We start from the raw sequence: 21,199 nt of genomic DNA on the forward strand, positions 1-21,199 counted from the left end.
TTGGGTCTGACTATGGATTTGTAAGCATGTTCTTTTATATGTTGTGAGTTTATCTGTAGATTTCGTTTCAAGAATCCTAGTGTCTTGTTAGCATTTGCAGTTATGTTGTTGATGTGTGTGTCCCATCGTAAGTTATTTTGTATTGTGATTCCTAGATATTTGCAAGATGTTACTTGTTGTAATTTGTGGTCATGGAGTTTGTATGTATAATTGGTCTTGTGCGTTTGTTTGAGATGCTGAGGACGTTACACTTGTCCGGGTGGAAGGAGATTAACCAATCTTCCTCCCACCTACCTGCTGCGTCTATATCTTCTTGTAATTTAAGTGCATTTTGTGTGTTATGTATGGTTTTGTATATTATGTTGTTATCTGCAAAGAGTCTGAGGGGGCTGTGTTTGATGTATTCTGGGAAGTCGTTTATGTATATAAGGAAGAGAATTGGGCCCAAACAGGTTCCTTGAAGTAATCCTGACGTAACTGGTATTTTTTCTGATTGTTTCCCTTCAAGTACAACTGTTTGGGTGCGGTGTGATAAGAAGTCTGTAATCCATGTAAGTATTTGTCCTGTAATACCGTAATATTTGAGATTTTTTTATTGTAGGCGTTGGTGCGGGATCTCAATTGCTTTGGCAAAGTCCATGATGATGGTGTCTGTTGTTTGTTGTTGTTATGGTTTTGTGCTAATTCATGTATATTTCAAGGACGTAGATATTGTATTGCGTTCTTGATATTTTGTAATAAATTAAATACTTCTCGCAACTTCTTTCAATTTTGTTAATTGTGTTCATTGTTTTAGTTCATACCATTGTTTCTCAGCTCAAATAGTCGTCTGCTATAGCACTGTCCTGTCCCTATGCACGTTAAGGCTGTGTCATGCTTGAGTGCATATTAAGACTATTAATTGTTTTCATTTTGTTTTTGTTCTCCCGCAGGCCATGAATAACAAACACACAGAGATTGTCCACAACACACCGTGCGATACCTTTTAATCCATGTCAATGTTTTAGGTTAACAATAATCAATATAACAACTGATATCAAAAAATTGATTTATCCAATATACAATTTTGGTATCCATACTTACACACAAGTTATGTAATTAAATGATATTTTAAACCCAACTGTCCTCGCCCGGTGCGCTACCTGAACTGCCTTACCTGTGACTTTTTCGATTATACGATTTGACTGGTTGGACCTAGTTGTTCGTTTATTAATTAAAGACGGACCTGGTGATTTTATATGGTTTTCAGACGAGCCTTGACAAAGCCCTCACAGGCCTTTATCAAAAACTGCTGGTCCTCCAGGATTTATACTTAATGACTAATAATAATGACTTTAACCAACGGTCGAACCGGTTGTTCATAATTAACGAAAACGGCCCTGGCCTATCCAGGTAACATGCACGTGCATTACACCGCCACCTAGCGGACAACTCGTGGGAGAAAGTTAATTCACACTAATTCATTTCACTCAAACGTGTGAAACATTGTTTTTTGTTTCACTTACACAAGGCTGTCAATTACTTGAACAATAAATAATTATTGGAACTACGGCAAATGCAGCCTATGGTCCAAGGGGTTAGTAAATGATAATGCGACGAAAATTTCGAAGGATGGATGGAAAGAACCACAGGTTATCCACGAAAACTGCTAATATGCTTAATAATAATATCAAGTGGCTAAAATATCACAACTGCAAAATTATTGAAAATACAGCAATAGAATGCATTTATATATTGTAAAAATCGGTTCTATACTGCCGAAATTCAGAAATTGTTTACTACAGATATTGGTTTTTAATAGCGGTATATCAACAAAATTACCAACGTTACAATAGATTATTATATTATGGAGATATAACACAAAAATCTGAGTGTACTCTAAATAAACCACGAAGCGGTTTATGATGAGAGTACACTCAGACTTTTGTGTTATATCTCCATAACATAAAAAATTTATTCAAGTTCATCCTTAAATATTAAAACCCATAACGGTAAGATTCTGATGTTCCCCACTGTCGTCGTCCTAAATATCGTGCTGAAGTTGACTCGTCCTAAATACCGTGCTGAAGTTGACTCGTCCTTAATACCGTGCTGAAGTTGACTCGTCCTAAATACCGTGCTGAAGTTGACTCGTCCTAAATACCGTGCTGAAGTTGACTCGTCCTAAATACCGTGCTGAAGTTGACTCGTCCTAAATACCGTGCTGAAGTTGACTCGTCCTTAATACCGTGCTGAATTTGACTCGTACTAAATACCGTGCTGAAGTTGACTATCACCACGCCACGAAACAAACACAACGTAAAGATAATCTATCATTTGTTTAGAGATTTAACTCCGTCTTAGGCAATAAATATCCAGATAATAAACTTTTATTTTTGTGTTCATTTAATGAATCATGTGTTTAATACAATATTACATTATTGTCCTATCAAAATTAATATGGAACATTATACAGTTCTTGACTGAGTTTTCAACCGTCTGTCCCGAAGAAAATGTTATCTATCTCCACGTTATGTATTATAAGTAAGTTACCTAACGCTAATTTCACTACCAGGTAAATTTTGTCTATTTAAAAGCGATATAGGAAGTAATGCGTATTTAACCACCTTGATTGCGCTAAACGTGAACTGTGTAAAGTACAAGAGGAGACTTATTTACGTCTGTCACTATTATAACATTTTTGAAACAAGTTATAACTCATTAAAACATGACAGTAGCCATTGTCATCAAAGATAACTAGTATTAATGGACAAATGGGCCAGGATCAAAAATATGAAATAGATCACAATCTCCAACAAGACACTTTACATATCGCTGTTGTACTTGACGTCAGAGATATTGGCCTTTAGATCTTGGTGGAACAGCGTCTCTCAACCCTCCTTAGGTCTGGTCCTCGCATGTAAAACACATTATGAGTGGAGTATGAAGTCCCCTTATATCGGGACAAACACAGTGACCTGTAGAACACATAAGCATGGATGGTTCGGGACAGACGTAAATAAACTTAAATATGATGTATTTGATAGCATGGTGTATATGGATACTACTCCTGGGTATTAATGCTCTGTGAAGGAGCTGACGTATATCAGGAGCGGGTCCTGCTGTCTGTCATAACCGACACCTGTTGTAAACATCAACATCACTCTAAACCTATATATCACTCTTCAGAAATATGTTTGTACTCTCTTGAGGACTTAACACGTAAATTAATTCATGAAGGCACAGATAGGTTTCCTTAACGTAGCAACCGGCTGGGTAAAAGATAAAGATGTTAGTCTATAGACGTTGTAGTTGTCAACAAAACGGCGGGGTGTCACTCAAAAAATGATGGTATGTCCATATCTATCATCAGGTATCTTGTCTTACCGGTCTTAACCTTAAAACTGCTACCAAACATCATTAAAATTCAAGTTGCATATTGCCCATCTAGATGGGGTTTTGTTCAGAGGTGTAAATCTGAATATTTATTTCTATTTTAAATATTAATCTGACAATGTTAAGGAGTGACGATGGGATGGAATAGGGAAATATATGTCATTTACTATTATTATGATAAAAGTGAGACAACTCCAACAGTCTATCGACATTTTCTTAATGTATCAGAGGTGTTCCATTGTATCGGAAATTAATATCGTTTGGCTAGGATTCGAATGTCAGCCCCTTTAACCTAAGATCCGATTACTCTTTTGTCCTTTTTACCTTACAGAACACCGGGCTGACGTTTATTGTAGAAATTGTGATTACACGAAATGAACTGTTCAGATTAGAAATCCGAGGCGTTATATTTTAGATTATTTATACTGGGTGGATACTGAAACATTACCCCAGTCACTGTCTATCATCTACATAGGAGAGGATCAGATTCCAGCTGAAGGTTTAGTTTATATATAGCGGCACGGAATATCGCGTTGTCTGTGTATATACGGGTGTCATTTACTCATCTCTGATTGTATATAGAACATGAAGATTTTAAATTTTATCCGTGTATGCGTCCTACATCAACTCGTGATAGGAAAACGTTACAGGTGTGTCAAATGTTACATTTTTTAAAAATTATACGCGAAGTTGAAATATCTATACCACCAATATCCTTATACAAGTGGGTTTCCATAAGAACTGATGGAAAGGTCAAGAAGTTCAGGTCTAGGGGTAAACAAAACTAATACTTATCATCGTCGTCTGGTAGACCTTTGCCCTTTTTATTCGAATATGATATCGTTATTGTCTTCTGATATGAAGCAGGACAAGACTTATTGTGTGACATTGTTTACATATTATACAATTATACTTCCCATCAACGCATATGTCATTTTTCCTTAAATGATTTGAATTCGTGCTTTCCTCTGAAAGTGATATGCGATTTCATTTTGTTGAAAAAAGTAGATGGTAGCTAATGTTGTCCAAAGACATACACGACTGATGAGAAACAACATTTTGTTTGTCGTCTGCGTACTATCGTCTGTTGTTTTCGAGTGCTTCTCTATCTTGAAGCAGCGAAATGAAACTGCTTTTAAGTAGTGTTTACAATAGGAGTTCGTTTCATTACTCCACTATCCTAAACCACTTACTGTTCTGGTAGTGCCAAATAATCTTTTGGAGGGTTAGAGTACCTTGATGGTGTTGCTATTTTTTTTTGTGTGTTTTTTCCTTTTATTGTTTTAACAACCAGTCAAATTGGTAAGCTACATTTTCCTCATGTTTACGATTATTAGGATTTTAACGATTAGGTTTTTGTAAATTTGCCAACTGTAGATTATGAAAATTTATGAAAGACTGACAAACTACAAGTTAAAAAAGTATGTAACCAAGGCGACGACTTATTAGAAATGCATATATTGGTAAGCGTCTGAAAGTTTTATAAGTGATCTGTTGTCTTCAATTAAACAAGAAGTAATGTAGAGGATATTTTTAAGTATAGATAGTCTATTATCCTCCATATACCCTGCTCTTATACAATAATACACGCGTGACACCACACACGTACTCCCATAAATATAGTCTGTTATGTTACTCACATTTCTTTTTAAAATAAATATGGCCTTGCTGCTATGCCTCAATCCTACTCTCACATTAAAGTAAATTCTGTATCGGTATCTCCAAAATATACAACCTCATCATATATACATAAACATCATGTAAAATAGAACCCATCAGACGATATTTCTTATAGATTACAACATACATTAATCATGTTCGTTTTATTGCCAAGCGTGCCATATAGACGAAAGAATTTTAAAAGCAATTATTGATATATCAAGACATTTCATTGCCTTCATATCATATCTCGAAATTAAATTTTGTGTGAATCCATCCATGCAATACTGACCTGAGAATACTGATGTATTTCCACATGACTTCACGCGTATGTATATCTAGGTACCCATGACAGAATTTCTTCGTCATCCGCAACGTTGGCCTTTGGCAATCCGAGCGAGACTGGCAGGGCCATTATTATTGACGATGCTAGTATCACACCCATCATCTTCATTGATGCATTTTGTTGGCGAGATGAAAGTGAATTATTACATATGTAAATCATATTTCATCATAATGTAATTTTAATTTCATTTTCTATTCCATGGGTGACGCCAGATTGTCGCGATGCATTAATGTTTTGCATCGGAATTGGAAACGAACAAACACATGAGAAGAATAAGATTCAATCATTTCACCTTGCTAAGAGATAACCGCTATACTTTATATTATAATTCAGAAGATTATCCTGTTTGGGTGCTATCTCACTCCTCGATAAACAGTTATCAGAGACATGTGGATACATTTAGATATTACGATAAACAATATCTTACTATTATAAAACGTCAACACGTGTCGACAACACTAACAGCTGAAAGGCTTAATCTGATGTGTGTGTTATCACATCTGATGTACTATTTTAAAAATAAGCGCCAATTCTTATTTGACAACCAACCGTTTTAACGAAGCATAACAAACAAGGAATGAAACTTGAAATAAATAAACTGAAGTTCCATTTCATTGACATAGCCGTGTGAAATGTTGTTTTTTATTTGAAATTCTCTTTTTAGGGTTTATTATCGTACGTACTCAGTTGTATCGCCCTCTTGTGTAGCATTTATAATGCCATAGAATTGGCATTCTCATGCAAAATAAAATGTTTTCATTTAATCTGTTGTCTACCAAAAAACAACAGTGTTATTCGGTCTGTCTTGATGAATCCCACCGGCTTACTTTTGTCGGTGTTTGTGTAGGTTCCCATAGATTAAGAACAAGCTTTAAGAGAGCGGCTCAATGTAATGGAACATCTAGACCATTTACTTCCTCCACTGGGTACCATCATTACTAAAACCTATCTCGTATTGTCTACTCATTCGGGTATAACAAGAACAAAATATTGTGAGACACTTATTTTACTTCTCCGAAAAGCGATACAGCAGTGCACGTTTATGCTGAAAGCATACAAGATTCCTAAGAAAGATTTGTTATAGGTTTATAAAAACTATGCTTATAACGAACTTATGTCGTTGGTCCCAAGAGTGGTTTTATAACCATGCTTTACTATGTAGTTAAACCAAAGCTAGTATGTTTGGTTATATTAAAATATAAGGTCATGATGTCCTTTTCATAGATCACTGTCAATATTTGAAGAGACATCATCGTCTACTTTTACGTGGTTTCTTGTGTTCCTGTGTCTGGTCCTTATCATCAATGGAGAAATCTAACAAACTGTGTTCACTATTTCTATGGTACCGACAAACATTAATAAGTACATGATAAATAAGATCTGTTGAATATTGATAAACAGATAGGGTATATTGATGTATGATGACAGCCTCTTCTTGTCAACTATAGCAGTGGCAGGCACAGGATTAGTTCGTGATATGTAGTGGTAGAATTTAATGGCTAGAACTGAAAGGTTCTCGAACACGTGTCCATTATTAACTGTCATATCTTTATAATGATTTTATCAAATTATACTGTAAATGTGTTGGTATATTACTGATAAGTCGCATTAATATAACTTGGGATATTTATAAATTATCAACGGATGACGCCTTCCGTATACATGCAAACCTATGTTTATAATGTAGAAAAGATAATAGCCTACAATGCATTATCAGTGACAATTAAATATAGGACAAATTGCAGACTAAACTAGCATCAAAATAAGAAACTATTTCATGTGGAGACCTAGTTTTTATATAAATGTCTGTTGAATTTGGTTTCAATCTGCTATCCTTATATGTGATGTAATAAGATATTGTGATTTGCAATCAAAATCTGCGAAGGACCTTTTACTTTTACTAATTGATTTATGTTTACTCTGTAAATTGAATAGTTAATCCATCTACGTTGACTGGTCGGATAATCTTTAATAATAATAACCATAACAACAAACAAAAAACGACAAATTATCAAAATTCGTATCTTCTTTTTTATTTTCTTCAACATTTAAGTTGGATATAAAGTCTCTCTTATTTACACAACAAAACGTAATGATTTCTGGAGCAGTTGCTTCAACATTGATAAACATGCAGTATCAACAGAACGTGACAAACACACACGATACCCACAGTTACAGTATTCATCGTAAACAATGGTATAAACACATTATTTAGTATGAACAATGTATCCAATCTAAAACCTAAATTCATTGTGTTTCGCTACATTTGATAAAGAAAAGTAAAAACAATGCATATAACAGTTTAAAGAGAATAAAAATAGAAGAAATAACAAAGACGAATTGTCGAACACATTTCAGTTTTTTCGAATTCTGGTAAATGAAATATACTAAAATATAGAAATGTCATTAAAATGGTTTCTTTTTCAATGAGAAGAAATGTTATTAATGGTGAGTTTTAAACTCCGAATGTTTCCTACATTATGATATGAAAACAGGATTATCACTCGTTTTAATATGTTTATGATGAAAAATGTCAGTATGTGGAATCTGAATCGTGGTAAATAAATATATTAACTTTCTTTAGCTTTAGTATTACTGTTACTGTATTGCTGCCTTGCGCCTTTCAGGCCAAATATGATAATAATACCAGGTGGTTGATGTGATTTTGAAAACTATTAAAACTTCAATGATAAAAAACTGAAATGACATCGACTCTAACATTGGTATTTCCGTTTGGAATGTTTATTTTAACTAGATATTTATGATAATGATACTGTTTCTTAAACTCTTTCACCCCTGAAGATACATATGGACTCTTCTTGTTGTAATACTGGAATAGTTCATTATTAGATTTCAGGGGTTAATAAGTAGAAAGGCAAATCAGTATAGATGACTGCTATATATACACACATATGAAATCTGAAATGGATATCGCTTGATGAGATATAATTAATGACTTTTGAAGCTGAGTAACTAGTAATCATATTTCTATACCAATGATCCAATTTTCATCTTGCCCCCACAAATATTAATCAGGGGCTCCTCATGGGGCATATATCCGTACTTCCCTTCAAGGACAGGTGTCAGTCACACGTGTTAGTGTGGTTAAAAATAACAACAAAACGTCACAAACACTAAAAAGTAAACAACCGACAGTCTAATCTAGTTCTAGCCATTCATCACATGATTAAAATTAATTTTAAATTTTGCATGCATCATGTAGAAATTAATTGGAATCTAGATGGAAACATATACTTAACTTTCAAAATAAGGCTCCAAAATCATGATATAATCTTAAGACTTAAGTTTACACTTCAGACATAATATGACGTAATATTTTGTAACGTCATTTTTGATTGACTAAGTCTAAGATGAAGATTGTTTTAAACTTCGGACAAGTTCGTGGCCGTGTCCAGGTCACATATGTTTTTGTCGATGATTAACCGAGAATTATGATAATTAATATTTTGAAATGTTTTCTGTCATTTTAAAGAGACGTTAAAGCTGCCATGATAAGACTTGCGGTTGTTCACAAATTGCACCATTATGGGTCACGTATATCACAGATACGCCACAGGTAGGGTCATGGTAGGCCACGCCCACCAACCTGTCAATCACAGTCACGCACGACATTATGCCTAATGCACGTGCAACACTAGTCAACCCTCCACAGGTTGTAACACTTGATTTGTGCCGGTAATAAAGTAACTTGTTGGTTACTTCAATAGTAAATTACACTCACAAAGGTAAACTGCTTTGAACCTTTTGTCAAGTCAATGTCTATCCTCTGTGAACACACCTTTATCATGTAGAGGCGTGGTCAAATCGTCACTGTCTGCAATGGATTAAGGCCAAGCCAATAAAAGAAAATGCATGCCGCAGTGATGTATTAATTTTCCATAGCCGAATAGGGACAGACACGCCTTCTGGTTATTTTTATCTGGTTTACACAATATGATATGTTTATAAATGCGTTATCGCCAGTCTAATATTAATCCACCTCACATTCCATGGTTCCGTCTGCTAATGCTGTCTTTAGTACTTGTTTCCATTCCGATAAGTATGGCGAACAGGAAATGGCCAAGTGACCAAGACGTAGATGTCCTGTAAACAGGAAGTCTCCTCTGCCATATTGGACTCCACATTCACGGGGAGCCACTAAAGATCCTCGGAGAGATTGGTCCTCTCGGAAGTAGGTAAATAGTTGACCTTTCTGACGTATTACGCGGCTTACTTCAATGTCCATCTTTGACCGTTCTAAGTCGTCAAAGTGTTTAACTGATGTCATCTTCCCGGTCACAACTGTAAAAGAAAAATGCATGTTATTGCAGATTACATGAGAATTAGATGTGTATCGAGTGGAAATTACTTAGAACACGTGTCACGCAGTTATTTTTTGCATTGGATAGGTTTTAGGTTAGTTGGTTGTTTGTGCCAAATGTCAAATTAATAGTAAAGTTCATTTAAGGATGGGCTCTAATGTGGGTTTGTGTGTTTTGGGAGACTTTGGGTATTTTCCTTCTAAGTTTCCATATAATGGTTGAACTTAAGTCAATTTTATAATCATCTCTCGATGAAGCATGATAACAAATACACAGTTCGCCTATCAAATGATATTCGTTAAAGTTAAATAGAGATAATCTATATAAGGCCGAGAAATATTATAATTTCATCATAAACCATGGTCGTATTCCATGAAGCAGCTTCTGTTGTTTCTTTCAAGTAGCGCTTTTATTTTTATTTTAAGAAAAAGGAACAAAGTCACGCCATGGTTAAGTCCCACTAAAATATATCAAGTAGTTTGAAATAAAAACTAAACGAATGGTATAGAAACCCGTGCAAGGTTCACCTCAGTGGTCTATCAGGGAGGATATTTCATGGCATTTTAATATTGATGTGATGAAAATTGAAAATGTATTGGCATGTACACTAGAATTATCATTAGGAAATAAACGTGCCATTAACGTCGGATATTAAAATCGTTTTAAACTGTTAATAAGGTATCGCCTATAGCCATTGTGTTGTCCAGTGTATCGGAATGGCCAGCTGAGTGTTTGTTTGTGACCGGCCGGGATGTAAACAGATATGGGGAACATATTATCCTTCACACCATACAACAGGTCCAATCAACCTGTCCACAATCCACAAATCCAGCCACGTCATTGTACTCGGGGAATTTTTAATTTAAATATGTACAATGGCACCCTCTGGGGCTGTATAAATGATTCCATTAGCTTGTCACACGCGTTAAATGTAATTTATTTCCTACAATACAAGATATTCTGGCCTATCAGCACAGAAATTCGCCCTTTCATCATCCTAAATCAAACAGCAATTTCCTTGGTACTGAAAAGCTCCCTATGGATAATGTCCCAACCACATTTCTCATTTCATGAAGAATTCAAGAAAGTGCATTGGACTGTGCGTCCAGTCAAACAACCCAAACAAAGGACAAAGCAATGTCCAAAATAATGTAACATTATTCAGATAGCGGTTGACTTTTATTCCAATATTAATCAGATAGCGGTTGACTTTACTTTCCAATAATATTCAGAAGTATTGACTTTTATTCCAAAGTTTCCTCCATGGTCTTATACAAATAACGTAATTTAAATCATTGTGGAACATAACTGGTATGCATGAAAAGTACACTAAGGGTCAATCTCGATACTTACCGAAGTCACTTGAGCAGTAGGCTTGGATAAGTTCACGGGGATCACACGGACGGCAATCTGCAACGAACAAAGAACATTTCACCTATGATAAAAAGATTATTTCTAAGACTTTAATGAAGAAATATTTCTGAAAATAAGTCATTTTTCGACATTTTATTTATTATTACAGCTTATGCCGTCAAATTTTCCCAAAGGGTAGTTGTCGTTAAAGAAAATCACACTTCACGTAGACAACATGTAATAGCATTTCAAACACATCTGTGTGTCCTATTTAACTCCATGTTGAGTCATCGGAATTTCAAACAAACGCCTATTACAATATGTCAAACTCGAAAAGCTTTTAAGTACATCTTTAATTTCACTTTCTACAGTGTGCAGTCTAACGAACAATCTGTTATACATGAGATCTTTAAAAAGACTACTAACAATAGCATACAGATAACCCCTTTCGTACCTGGGTGAATAACAACAGTGCCTGCGTGAGGGGCTATCTCTGTTTTAGGGGGAAATGAGAGGGGACTTGGTACCTTTACTTGGTAACAATGTGGCCACAGAGCTAATGACGAGTTCGTATCTATACTGGTAATCCGACCAGTGTCCTTGCTCTGTGAAACCCTACCCGCCTGTCCCCAGATCACATTACACCGAGAGAGCTAACGAAGTCGGTCATTCAGAATGTCTACTCAATAAATCGAAACATTTAAAAAGAAACTGATCATTTAAAAAGTGAGTTAAAGTAAATACAGATAGTGATATAGAAAAGCATTGAACCCCGTAGTTATTGTACTATATGGTCGAAGTAGACCCATGTCCCTGTAGTATATTAGACACATGCACTGGTATCTGAAGGGTCTGACGGTGTGATCTCCATACGAGCGTGTCGTCTGATCGTGATGAGAGTGTGGTATTCACATCAGTAACGACCCGTGGAGAAGTCATCACAAACACTGCCACATCTACAGATGGTATCGTCATGATGTACAGCATGTGTTTTACACACACCCATCTAAATCAAAAACCGAATAGTACAAAAAATAAAGAAGCACTTCGCATCACTCTTTGATCCGTAATGGAACAGAGGAATAAAAAAGCAGTAAAACTTGACGAAAATACATAGGTAAACGAAACGCATAAAACGTCTGCGCTGTTTTGCATACATGATGGTCCAAAATGTTCAAGACAAAGCTAAATAGGGCATACTACGGATGGAGTAGGAAAACTCCAAATAACTAAAAACCAACACAACAAAATGTTCATAAGATGAAAAAACTACGCCCAATATTATGGACCTTATAAGTTGTCAAGAGAAACATCTTGCTACAAAATGAGGCGTGGACGCCATATGTCGAAAGTGGAAAATCGTATTCAGATTCTTTATTTGCTAAGTTTTACAACTTATCGGAATATATAAATCACAAACTCGGCATAATGCCTGGATATTCAGAACCATCAAGAAAATACATCTTCCCCAAAACGAAGGCACGAAAGCTATATGGTGCCAAGTGGAAACTCCTAGACCCAAAATAACACATTTGAGGTCGTATGAGAACACTTAGCACCAAAATACTACATGGACATAAGAGGTCGTCAAGAGGCGACTACCATAAGACATATCGCGTGGACTGCAAACATGTTTAAAGACGCATTTACTCAATATTAGAGGAAATTTACTATAGTATATGATTCAATGCATAATTTTCACTTTCAATTAAATCGTTTAGAGAGTAACATGTTTTTTCTCAATCTGTTGATACCAAGATAACGCTCCAAACTCATAAATCTTTACGCGTTAATTTAAACGCGCATTCTTTTTCCTAAAGGAAGCATTTTGATATTGTATCAGGTGTTTCGGTAGATCGACCGCCGAGGTGGTTGGAACATAAAAAACACGTGTGGCCAGTATTTAGTGTTAACAAAAGTTAAGTCTTTGTCGGTTTTAGTAATTTGGCTCAGCTCGAATGACGAGCGACATAAGTAAGAAGTCCCCAGCTAGAGTGAGCGTTATCCAGTAGAGCATTCCTCGTCATTCACGGTTCAGATAGCGTGCAACCCGACTCCAAACATATGTTAATACTAATTTTTATTCGGCATTCAATGTATCTACTCTCGCCTAAACCAAATGGCTTCCTAGCCTACCGAGGACCAACAGCCACTTTACACCTAAAATTGAAAGCCATTCTCGCCTACTGACGAGCTACAGAATTGCTGCACTAAACATGAAAGTGACAAAAGTTCTACGGCCGATATACTTTCGGGTGACTTTGTTGTTGATCAAGTTAAGAAACGCGTTTAAACCTGCTGGAATGTGGTCCCACTTTAACAATTCAGTAAAAACTATAGCTATTCAGTGAGCACGCGTATGAATACCTGTGTGGCTTTTTATTTTCTATTTAATAACAGCGAGTGATTGTAGAGCGGAGAGTGACATTTGTATCGCTTCTATTGAGCGACGTTCAGTTTGCCACACGAAGAAAGGTGTATAGAATAGCAGATGAAAGGCGGCCTAAGATATGATTGGGTTTGTTCCTTCATGATTTACACCTAGGCGTGGGTGATGGTGACGTGTTGTAAACGGTGTATGTCGTAACAATAGCACTATTGAGTGCGTTGTTGTGTGTGGAGCTCACACCTCACGGTGGACGGGTTCGGACAGGAACCCGCTTGTCCCACACATCAGGTGCCACTCACGGTCAACAATCATTGACGATAATTACTGGCTATCTGGGTGGGTGAGGATTTTCTGGGGCCAAGGTCTCACGTAATCCAAACCCGGGTAAAAGGGATGTGGCTTACTTTTGTGTGTCAGATTAGGTAAGACCTCTCGTAATCTGAACCAGAGAGAAGGGTTGTACGTTTTGTATGTTGAATTTACTAATAGTTTCATTTAAAACCCCGGGTTTGATTAAGATCAGATTGTTCTTCTGTCAATGTAGACGGAAAAAGCAATCAAGACTTGTTCTCGGTTTTAACCTTCCTGCGTTGAAATGCAAGGGTAGTTTTTTGGTTTATTATTTGTTTGTTTGTTTGTTTGTTTACAACTTACCTTCCTGCATGGGACTGAAGAGCAGCTGATTTGACCGAATGGCTTCTATGACGTAATGAAATGTCACTTTTTGCACCCCAGATTGGTGCGGCAGTTGTTCTGTCTCTAAATATAGTAACACAGATGGATATGAAGATGATGACGGGATGCAGATTTCTTTAGTCCTGTTGGTTGTCATAGCAACTGCGTGCAAGTATGACGACCTTCTACCGGATGACGGTTTACCGGAAGTGATCACAAATTCCTGGGATATTTTTACTGCAATGTTTGTGGCATCAACGGCAAAGCATGCCCGGAAATTGGAAGAGTAACCAGACTGCAGTTGCACGCGCAGTCCTCCATTCGGATTTCTCCATCGTATAGAGCCTTCGTTGCACCGAGGTTTTATGTTCCGAACACCCCGCTCCTTGTATCCCTCACTACAATGATAAAAGAAATAAGCATGTTATTGTTGCCCAATCTGATATTCCATGAAGCCATGCTGGCCTAGAGATAAATGTTATAACAGTACAGACACACTCCGACACATGCCAAGTTTAACTGATAATTTGTGGATAAACGTATCAACCTTCATATTATGTCAAATGAACAAAAATAATCAAATAAAATGCTTTAGTTATCAGGTTTCCGATATCTCCACACGTACGGCGAAATGCAAGTCGGGGAACATGGCCGATAAACGGGTCTCGCTCGTGACGCGGTCCTCCCTGTTTTGGGACCAGCAATCAATCCTGGCCCGTCACACTTGTTATCGGCCAGATTTACATCCTTGATTTAAGGTTGAAAAGTGATACTAAAAGTGAATCTCTTTCCGCGGAACTGTCGACGAGGGTTGTGTTTCTGTTTTTTATAAAGATAACTATCTGCAGTGGCACCAAGTCTGGCCCGGGGAGATAAGCACGGACACGTGTGAAGGATTTAAACTAATGTTTAACATATGCTTTTGTGACCCCTCCTATTATGGTTTAATGTCCTGTATTTACACTATATTGTCAACACTCATCAGCGTCAGATTTTAATAAAATTGAGTTTCACGTAATTTTAAGCAAGCTTCACATTTAAACATTGTACAATTGATTAAGCGTGGTTACATTATCACTTAGATACAGAACCTCGTTATCATGTCGTCCATCTGGAGATAACGGTTTACTATGTCAATAACACGCTTGATTACATGGAGATGCTGGGCAAAGATCGCAAGGTTCTTACCGACCCTGAACAGATAACCTTAAGGATTCTCAAGTTTAATAACAGCCCAGTTAGATAAATGACGTGTAATCAGCTACACAGAACAATGTTTAGATAGCAGGTAAAGTCAGGCCTATCGTCCATTCCATAGGCTCCTTGTACAGCAGGGATACGGAAGCCTTCATGCAATGACTTCTCTTTCGCAGTCTCAACGGAGCGCCCCTCATCTAATAACCGGTCCGTGCCTGGCCGACAGAGTCCGGATTTATCTGTCACGTAAATTGTCTTGAAAGCTTTCAAAACCTCATTTAAGAATTTATTACACTTGATTATAAAGCCTGTAAATCCATGCATAGTGCTGTTATTACTAGAAGATCCGGTTTGTCGACGGTGCGGATATTTGTTTGGTCTAAAGTCCACAAGTCCAGCAACCTCATGTCGCACAAGTAAACAGTAAGTCTAAGAGAACAATGATCTTTACAAACGTCAATCCGAAGCATATTTATCAGACAACAAACAAAAATCAGTCAAATATATCAATAAATGAGAAAAGAGACAGACTTCAAACCAACGCATATCAGAGACAAAACAATCGATATCAGAGACAAACAATCGATGACATTCGAACACACTTAATTCAGTCTTTAACTATTCAACGAGTCAGATGAAGTCATAGCGAAACCGGCAAATTATATAATAAAACTTATTAGATGATATCAATAGTTATATTTCTACCACATAAACACATTGAAAGTAAAACTAAAATAAAACCAAATTGTTCAATACACTAGAACATCATAACGTCTAAGAATATATTCTACGCAATCTAAACCTTAATTTTCTGTTTGTTTCCCATTGTATGTGACTACAAGTGTATGAAAATAACGTTACCTAAGTAATGTGCTATCAGTTCAATGAGGAATAAGAATTGTACAATTTAGTAAGATTTTGCCCTTTATGATTTACTTGCACTAATACTTCGATCTAGCAGACAGAAGAATAAAAGGGAAGATTAGTAAGATTTTGCCCTTTATGATTTACTTGCACTAATACTTCGATCTAGCAGACAGAAGAATAAAAGGGAAGATTAGTAAGATTTTGCCCTTTATGATTTACTTGCACTAATACTTCGATCTAGCATACAGAAGAATAAAAGGGAAGATAGGATAACACAACCAAACTAATATACATGTGCGTTTGAAATAAGCCCTTTTCATTGGATAAAAAGTCCATTGTTTTATAATTGTCTAGGAAAAAACAACAGCAGCTGACAGTGAAGTATGTAGGTATGTGATGTACAAACATGTTAATTAGCAGTGGAATTCGAGTTTAGGCGATACATCAGAATCGTCTAGACGCTTTACGTACTGGTGTCATTGGAAAATGCCATAAACATTTCAAAGGGCAAGACTAGGGCACCTGTTGTACCATTTAACGTACCAATACGGGCCCACCTGATACAGAAACTCGATACCTGTATGATATTAATCATTTGTAATGTCCATGCAAATATCGTAAGGCAATTTTATGCAAAGCAACATCTCATTTTGATTAGTTTCTCTACCATAAAAGGGCTTGTAGTCTGTAATTATCTCGGATGTGGAATTTGACCTACATACACTAAAAGGGACACCATTTATTACACCTGATATTCTACTCTTGCACAACACAGATATGTCGTTTGTTGGTGTTGTAGAGTGCATCTGCAATGGGTTAGCGGACATATCACTTTTGATTGCAGTTTGTCAACATCGAGTGTGACGATAACAGTGTGTTTGACAAGAACTGTCTTCCGACCAGTCCTAAGTATGTGTAGTTTGTATGTTTACGGCAAACTTGAGCAAAGTTTGAAGTGATCGTCACCCGGAGACGTAGACACATACCTGTACATTGTGTTACACCTGTGCGTACATGTATATAGGTACAGTATAATTAACAGGTAGATATAAATAGAACACTTGTGCTGAAAAAGCGCTCGTGAATTTCGGCAATTAAAACTACCAAAACTGTAAGAGTCGTTTTAATTACGGTATTGACTCACAAAGTGTCGGAATGATTCACATCCATAGAACACAGTGATCTACCCGGAATGTTAAAGCGGGTTCTAATGGGGCATAATGGGCCCGTAATGGGCGCCGGAACAAGGCGCCAGACTTCACGGAAAGGTGGAGCGCCCATTATAGACATTGCTCTCATATTTTATAACAATAAATAATTCGGAACTTTGATTGATACTGATTCGTTTTTTGTCCTTGAACTATTGAAACGTTCCTTCTACATACAAAACAGCAATTAACCTGTTTAATTAGGCCTCTGTCAATTTCGAGTTTGTTTAAAGCGTCATAATACGTGGCCATATCGAGAGTGGAAAGTCGAGAAGTCACAGTATTAATTCCAGAGTCATGACTTTATGATATAGCAAGTCAATCCCAAACAAAGGGTCACGGATGTTAAATTGTCGAAAACTATGTCGTCAGCCAAATGCTACCGTGTTTCTGAGCAAATTCCATACCCTTTTCCAACCAATGTGCTTGGTGAAAAGCTCCCGTGAGTGTTGATAAATTCGTAGGAATGCTGAAAAAATATATTTTGATGTCTTTCATGGAAACTTTTTGGAGATTGTGAAGTTTAGTATCGAATCATAGTGGAGCGGTCCTGACAAATATTACTTTTCTTGACATATCGCTTTTCTGACTTTAATATCGGCCCACCCAAAACGTTACCCCCTCCCGACCAGTCCGAGACATGACCCCGGATGGTTTGACCTCCACTGGTCCTACTAACTAGGGAAACAAGACCAGATGATCGCTGACCCCAAAAATGTTTATTATCGCCCATAAAAAGGAACAGTTGATACCTAACACCTCGCGCGCAAAGGGAGGTCATATGGGTCAGTGGTAGGATTAGGGGTAAAAGGCGAGGTCCACCGAAAGTGACATAGCCATACTCCGTCAAGTGGTACATATAACTTTGGACGGACGAAGGGAGCTCGTTAGGACCCTTAACGTCTCAGGTTACAGATTATATAGCTGGTAAGGCACAAACTTGTACTCAGACCCTGATCTGTAATTACTGGGTAGTTACCAGCTAATCCATAGCCTCTACTTAGCCGTAACTACGTTATAATTTCGTCGACGAGGCATGGAGGAAAGTAAAACGCTTCTGTTACAATAACCCATGAGTAATGTATATACGCTTACTTATAGTATCTGTATTGTTGAAGTTACTTAAAATCTGTTCCGTTTTGTTAACTAGGGATAAGCTTGCGGAACACAAAGACATGACGAGAATACGAAAAGCTTATTTGAAATATTGTTAGTGTGTTTATCTTTAATGCCTAATTATATTTCTAACGTGTGTTTTTATCTCCCGCCGAGCCTTTGTGACTCGTCGAGGTACAAGAAAGAGTATAAGTACTGAGCAACCCCGACTTTCCCATGGTTCAACCGCAGAAGCCAAGATCCCGCCAGAGATTCTAGGATGTCCACCAATGCCGAGGGCAGCAAACAGCCCGCCCTAAAGTGTTGTTTTGTACTGCACCAGTCCTGATTAGTTAATAGATTCATAGTACAAATACTGGAATTGACATCTCCAGCCTGTTGACGATGTCCCTTTGGGAGGGGGTTCACTGGTGCTGAGGGTGGGAACAGTTAGGTACCTATATACAGCTGTCATCAATGTTCAGTGCTTCGTACACATATAAACACCCCAAAAGGCACTGTGAGAAAATGCGGACCCAAGATAAATATCGGCCCCGTGTTCAGGGTAACCAGCTGTGTAGTGTCAGGGCGGGAGACGGGTCTACACAGCCTCCCAGGGTCCCTCGTAGTAACAAACTTTTTTATTTATACAGAATAACGACTTATGGTAAACAGTAAGCAAATTAAATTGTAAACATTACAAATTCTAATCCCCAAGGCGTCCGTGTGGACCAGCTCCCAGGATCCCAGCCGTGCGATACAGAGATACGGCCGCGGAATATTATAGATAGTGTCAGCATGTCTTTTTTATTTACTTTATAGTAAATTATATATATATAAACGTGTATACTACGAGTTTACTCCAAGGACGAAACACATTACGATAGCATAGTCTATATTGTGGACACGAGGCCGTGGACACGAGGCCAAGGACATATTGCACAGGGCTGTTGTACAAAAAGTGCATGTGTCTGTTGTAAGAAATTAAAACTGCCAATGATAAATCATACAAAATAGACGACATTTCGATAATGTATCTGTAATATCACACGTAAGAAACATCACATCAAGTGAGCGTTTGATCAGCAACAATTTGTGAACTTACGTCACAATTTTATATGAAAATGCATCTTTTAATTGAAGATACATAAAGCAATGGCATCCTTTTATTAACTTTGGACCACTACAGATACATGTACGTATATTCGAATCAACTGACGCGTTGGTAAGCATTACTTAGCGAATGGACACGCTGACAGGCATCATTTAATTATGTTTATTCATCTACTCGCGTGGACGCACATTACAAAACGCGCGAGCCGCGTAAAGTAGTATGGTGACATGACATGAATTAATTACTTTATGTGAAAATACATAAGCTAACTCGCGTGTATATATTATTCAGCGCGTGGACATGGATTGCGCATGGATGTTACATTTCTGACCACGTGGAACGGTGGAATGATTAACGTGATGATGTAAATTATTCGCGGAAATCTAGTAATTAACGCACTGTTACACAATTCCAAAAAGTTGTAAAACTTATGGAAATAAAGATGTTAATTAAGCATGGACATGTATTACTCGTTGGATTCATTGATTAACGTGGTGACAATCAATCAATGTCAAATTACTTAACACGTAGACGTACATTAGCGAAAAAACACTCTCGACACTTTACTCAAGCGCGGTAGCATTCGGCACCAGAACTGGTTTCAGAGATTAACCCGCTCTTTACACTTGTTTGGGACTAATTAGAGCCCAGAACAGAGACCACAATAGCTCCCTTGGGGGTTAGCGATCGTAGTCCGATAAATCCCCAACCCTAAAGCCCTCTCGAGGTTTCTCCGATTTAATCTTCTCAAGTCAAACCACATGAACAGGACTCGCGTAGCCTCGGCGGAGAGTAAAGTAACCAAGTAGTTTTTGTAGAGCACGGATCCACATTAGTGACTGAGGTGCGACGCGGCCCAAGTCACGAGACCATACATTATACCTACATTCAAATCATTTCCACCATGTGTTACCTACATTTAAATTCCCTGAATAAATTTCCTACATAATCTGTCTGATGACGAGCCCTGGAGCGCTGTCACCTGTACAATACACAGGGTAATCGTCCAACTGAAATTACTTACAGGTGCACCAAGTAAAGGTAGACCGAAGTACGACACATCGCACTCAGAACCATTAAATCATAAAAAAAAAACATTTATACTTACCTGTTTCCGGAGATAAAGATTAAGTATGTAAACTTACAAGTGTAGACAAAGAAATAAAGCAATGTGTGTTAGGAAATCAGGTATAATTCAACTTGACAGGCCTGTATAATAGTTACTATATATACAGGTAAACTTTTACTTACCTCACGTTACAATCACAATGTTGACAGACTTGCTCAAATCCTTCGCATATGACAAACAGAAACAGCATGAAAAATCCCCTGGGTACATCCATATTATGTGGTTGGGTGGGGAGGCGACCCGGGGGAAAGGACGGCCATCAAACACTCAGCCCTGGGGTTGTAGGATCGGTAACGACATTTCTGTGGACACCTGTGTATTCCTTACATAGCTGCGACACTGTTTGTATATACAACACTCTCGTTACTCCCTGATCGCTTGTGTAGATCTTACGATCCACAAGTGGTTGTAGTACGAGAGCCCCGCCCCCAAGCCGCGGACCAATCAGAATGGAGTCTTGACACGCGAGT

The 21,199-nt window shown here is 37.5% G+C and overlaps 1 protein-coding gene across 1 annotated transcript; it reads right to left on the reverse strand.

The window, feature by feature from the left end:
* Positions 1-7,388: 7,388 nt before the first annotated feature.
* On the reverse strand, positions 7,389-21,145 carry LOC138323078 (meteorin-like protein). Its single transcript, XM_069267418.1, has 4 exons — positions 20,852-21,145; positions 14,099-14,517; positions 11,056-11,112; positions 7,389-9,682 (listed from the first exon to the last, which is right to left on the reverse strand). Exons 1-4 carry the CDS (start codon positions 20,941-20,943, stop codon positions 9,372-9,374), a joined length of 879 nt encoding a protein of 292 aa, XP_069123519.1. The 5' UTR covers positions 20,944-21,145; the 3' UTR covers positions 7,389-9,371.
* Positions 21,146-21,199: the final 54 nt, after the last annotated feature.

This window comes from Argopecten irradians, chromosome 5, assembly GCF_041381155.1.
Source record: "Argopecten irradians isolate NY chromosome 5, Ai_NY, whole genome shotgun sequence".
NCBI classification, from domain to species: domain Eukaryota; kingdom Metazoa; phylum Mollusca; class Bivalvia; order Pectinida; family Pectinidae; genus Argopecten; species Argopecten irradians.

What these genes read in the sequence shown, in the direction of transcription:
- LOC138323078 (XM_069267418.1), bottom strand. Translation starts at nt 20,943, where the DNA reads ATGGATGTACCCAGGGGATTTTTCATGCTGTTTCTGTTTGTCATATGC. An exon ending in CTTCAGTCCCATGCAGGAAG is followed by an intron (nt 11,113 to 14,098) that starts GTAAGTTGTAAA and finishes TGTTCGTTGCAG; the next exon opens with ATTGCCGTCCGTGTGATCCC. An exon ending in CTACTGCTCAAGTGACTTCG is followed by an intron (nt 9,683 to 11,055) that starts GTAAGTATCGAG and finishes TTTCTTTTACAG; the next exon opens with TTGTGACCGGGAAGATGACA.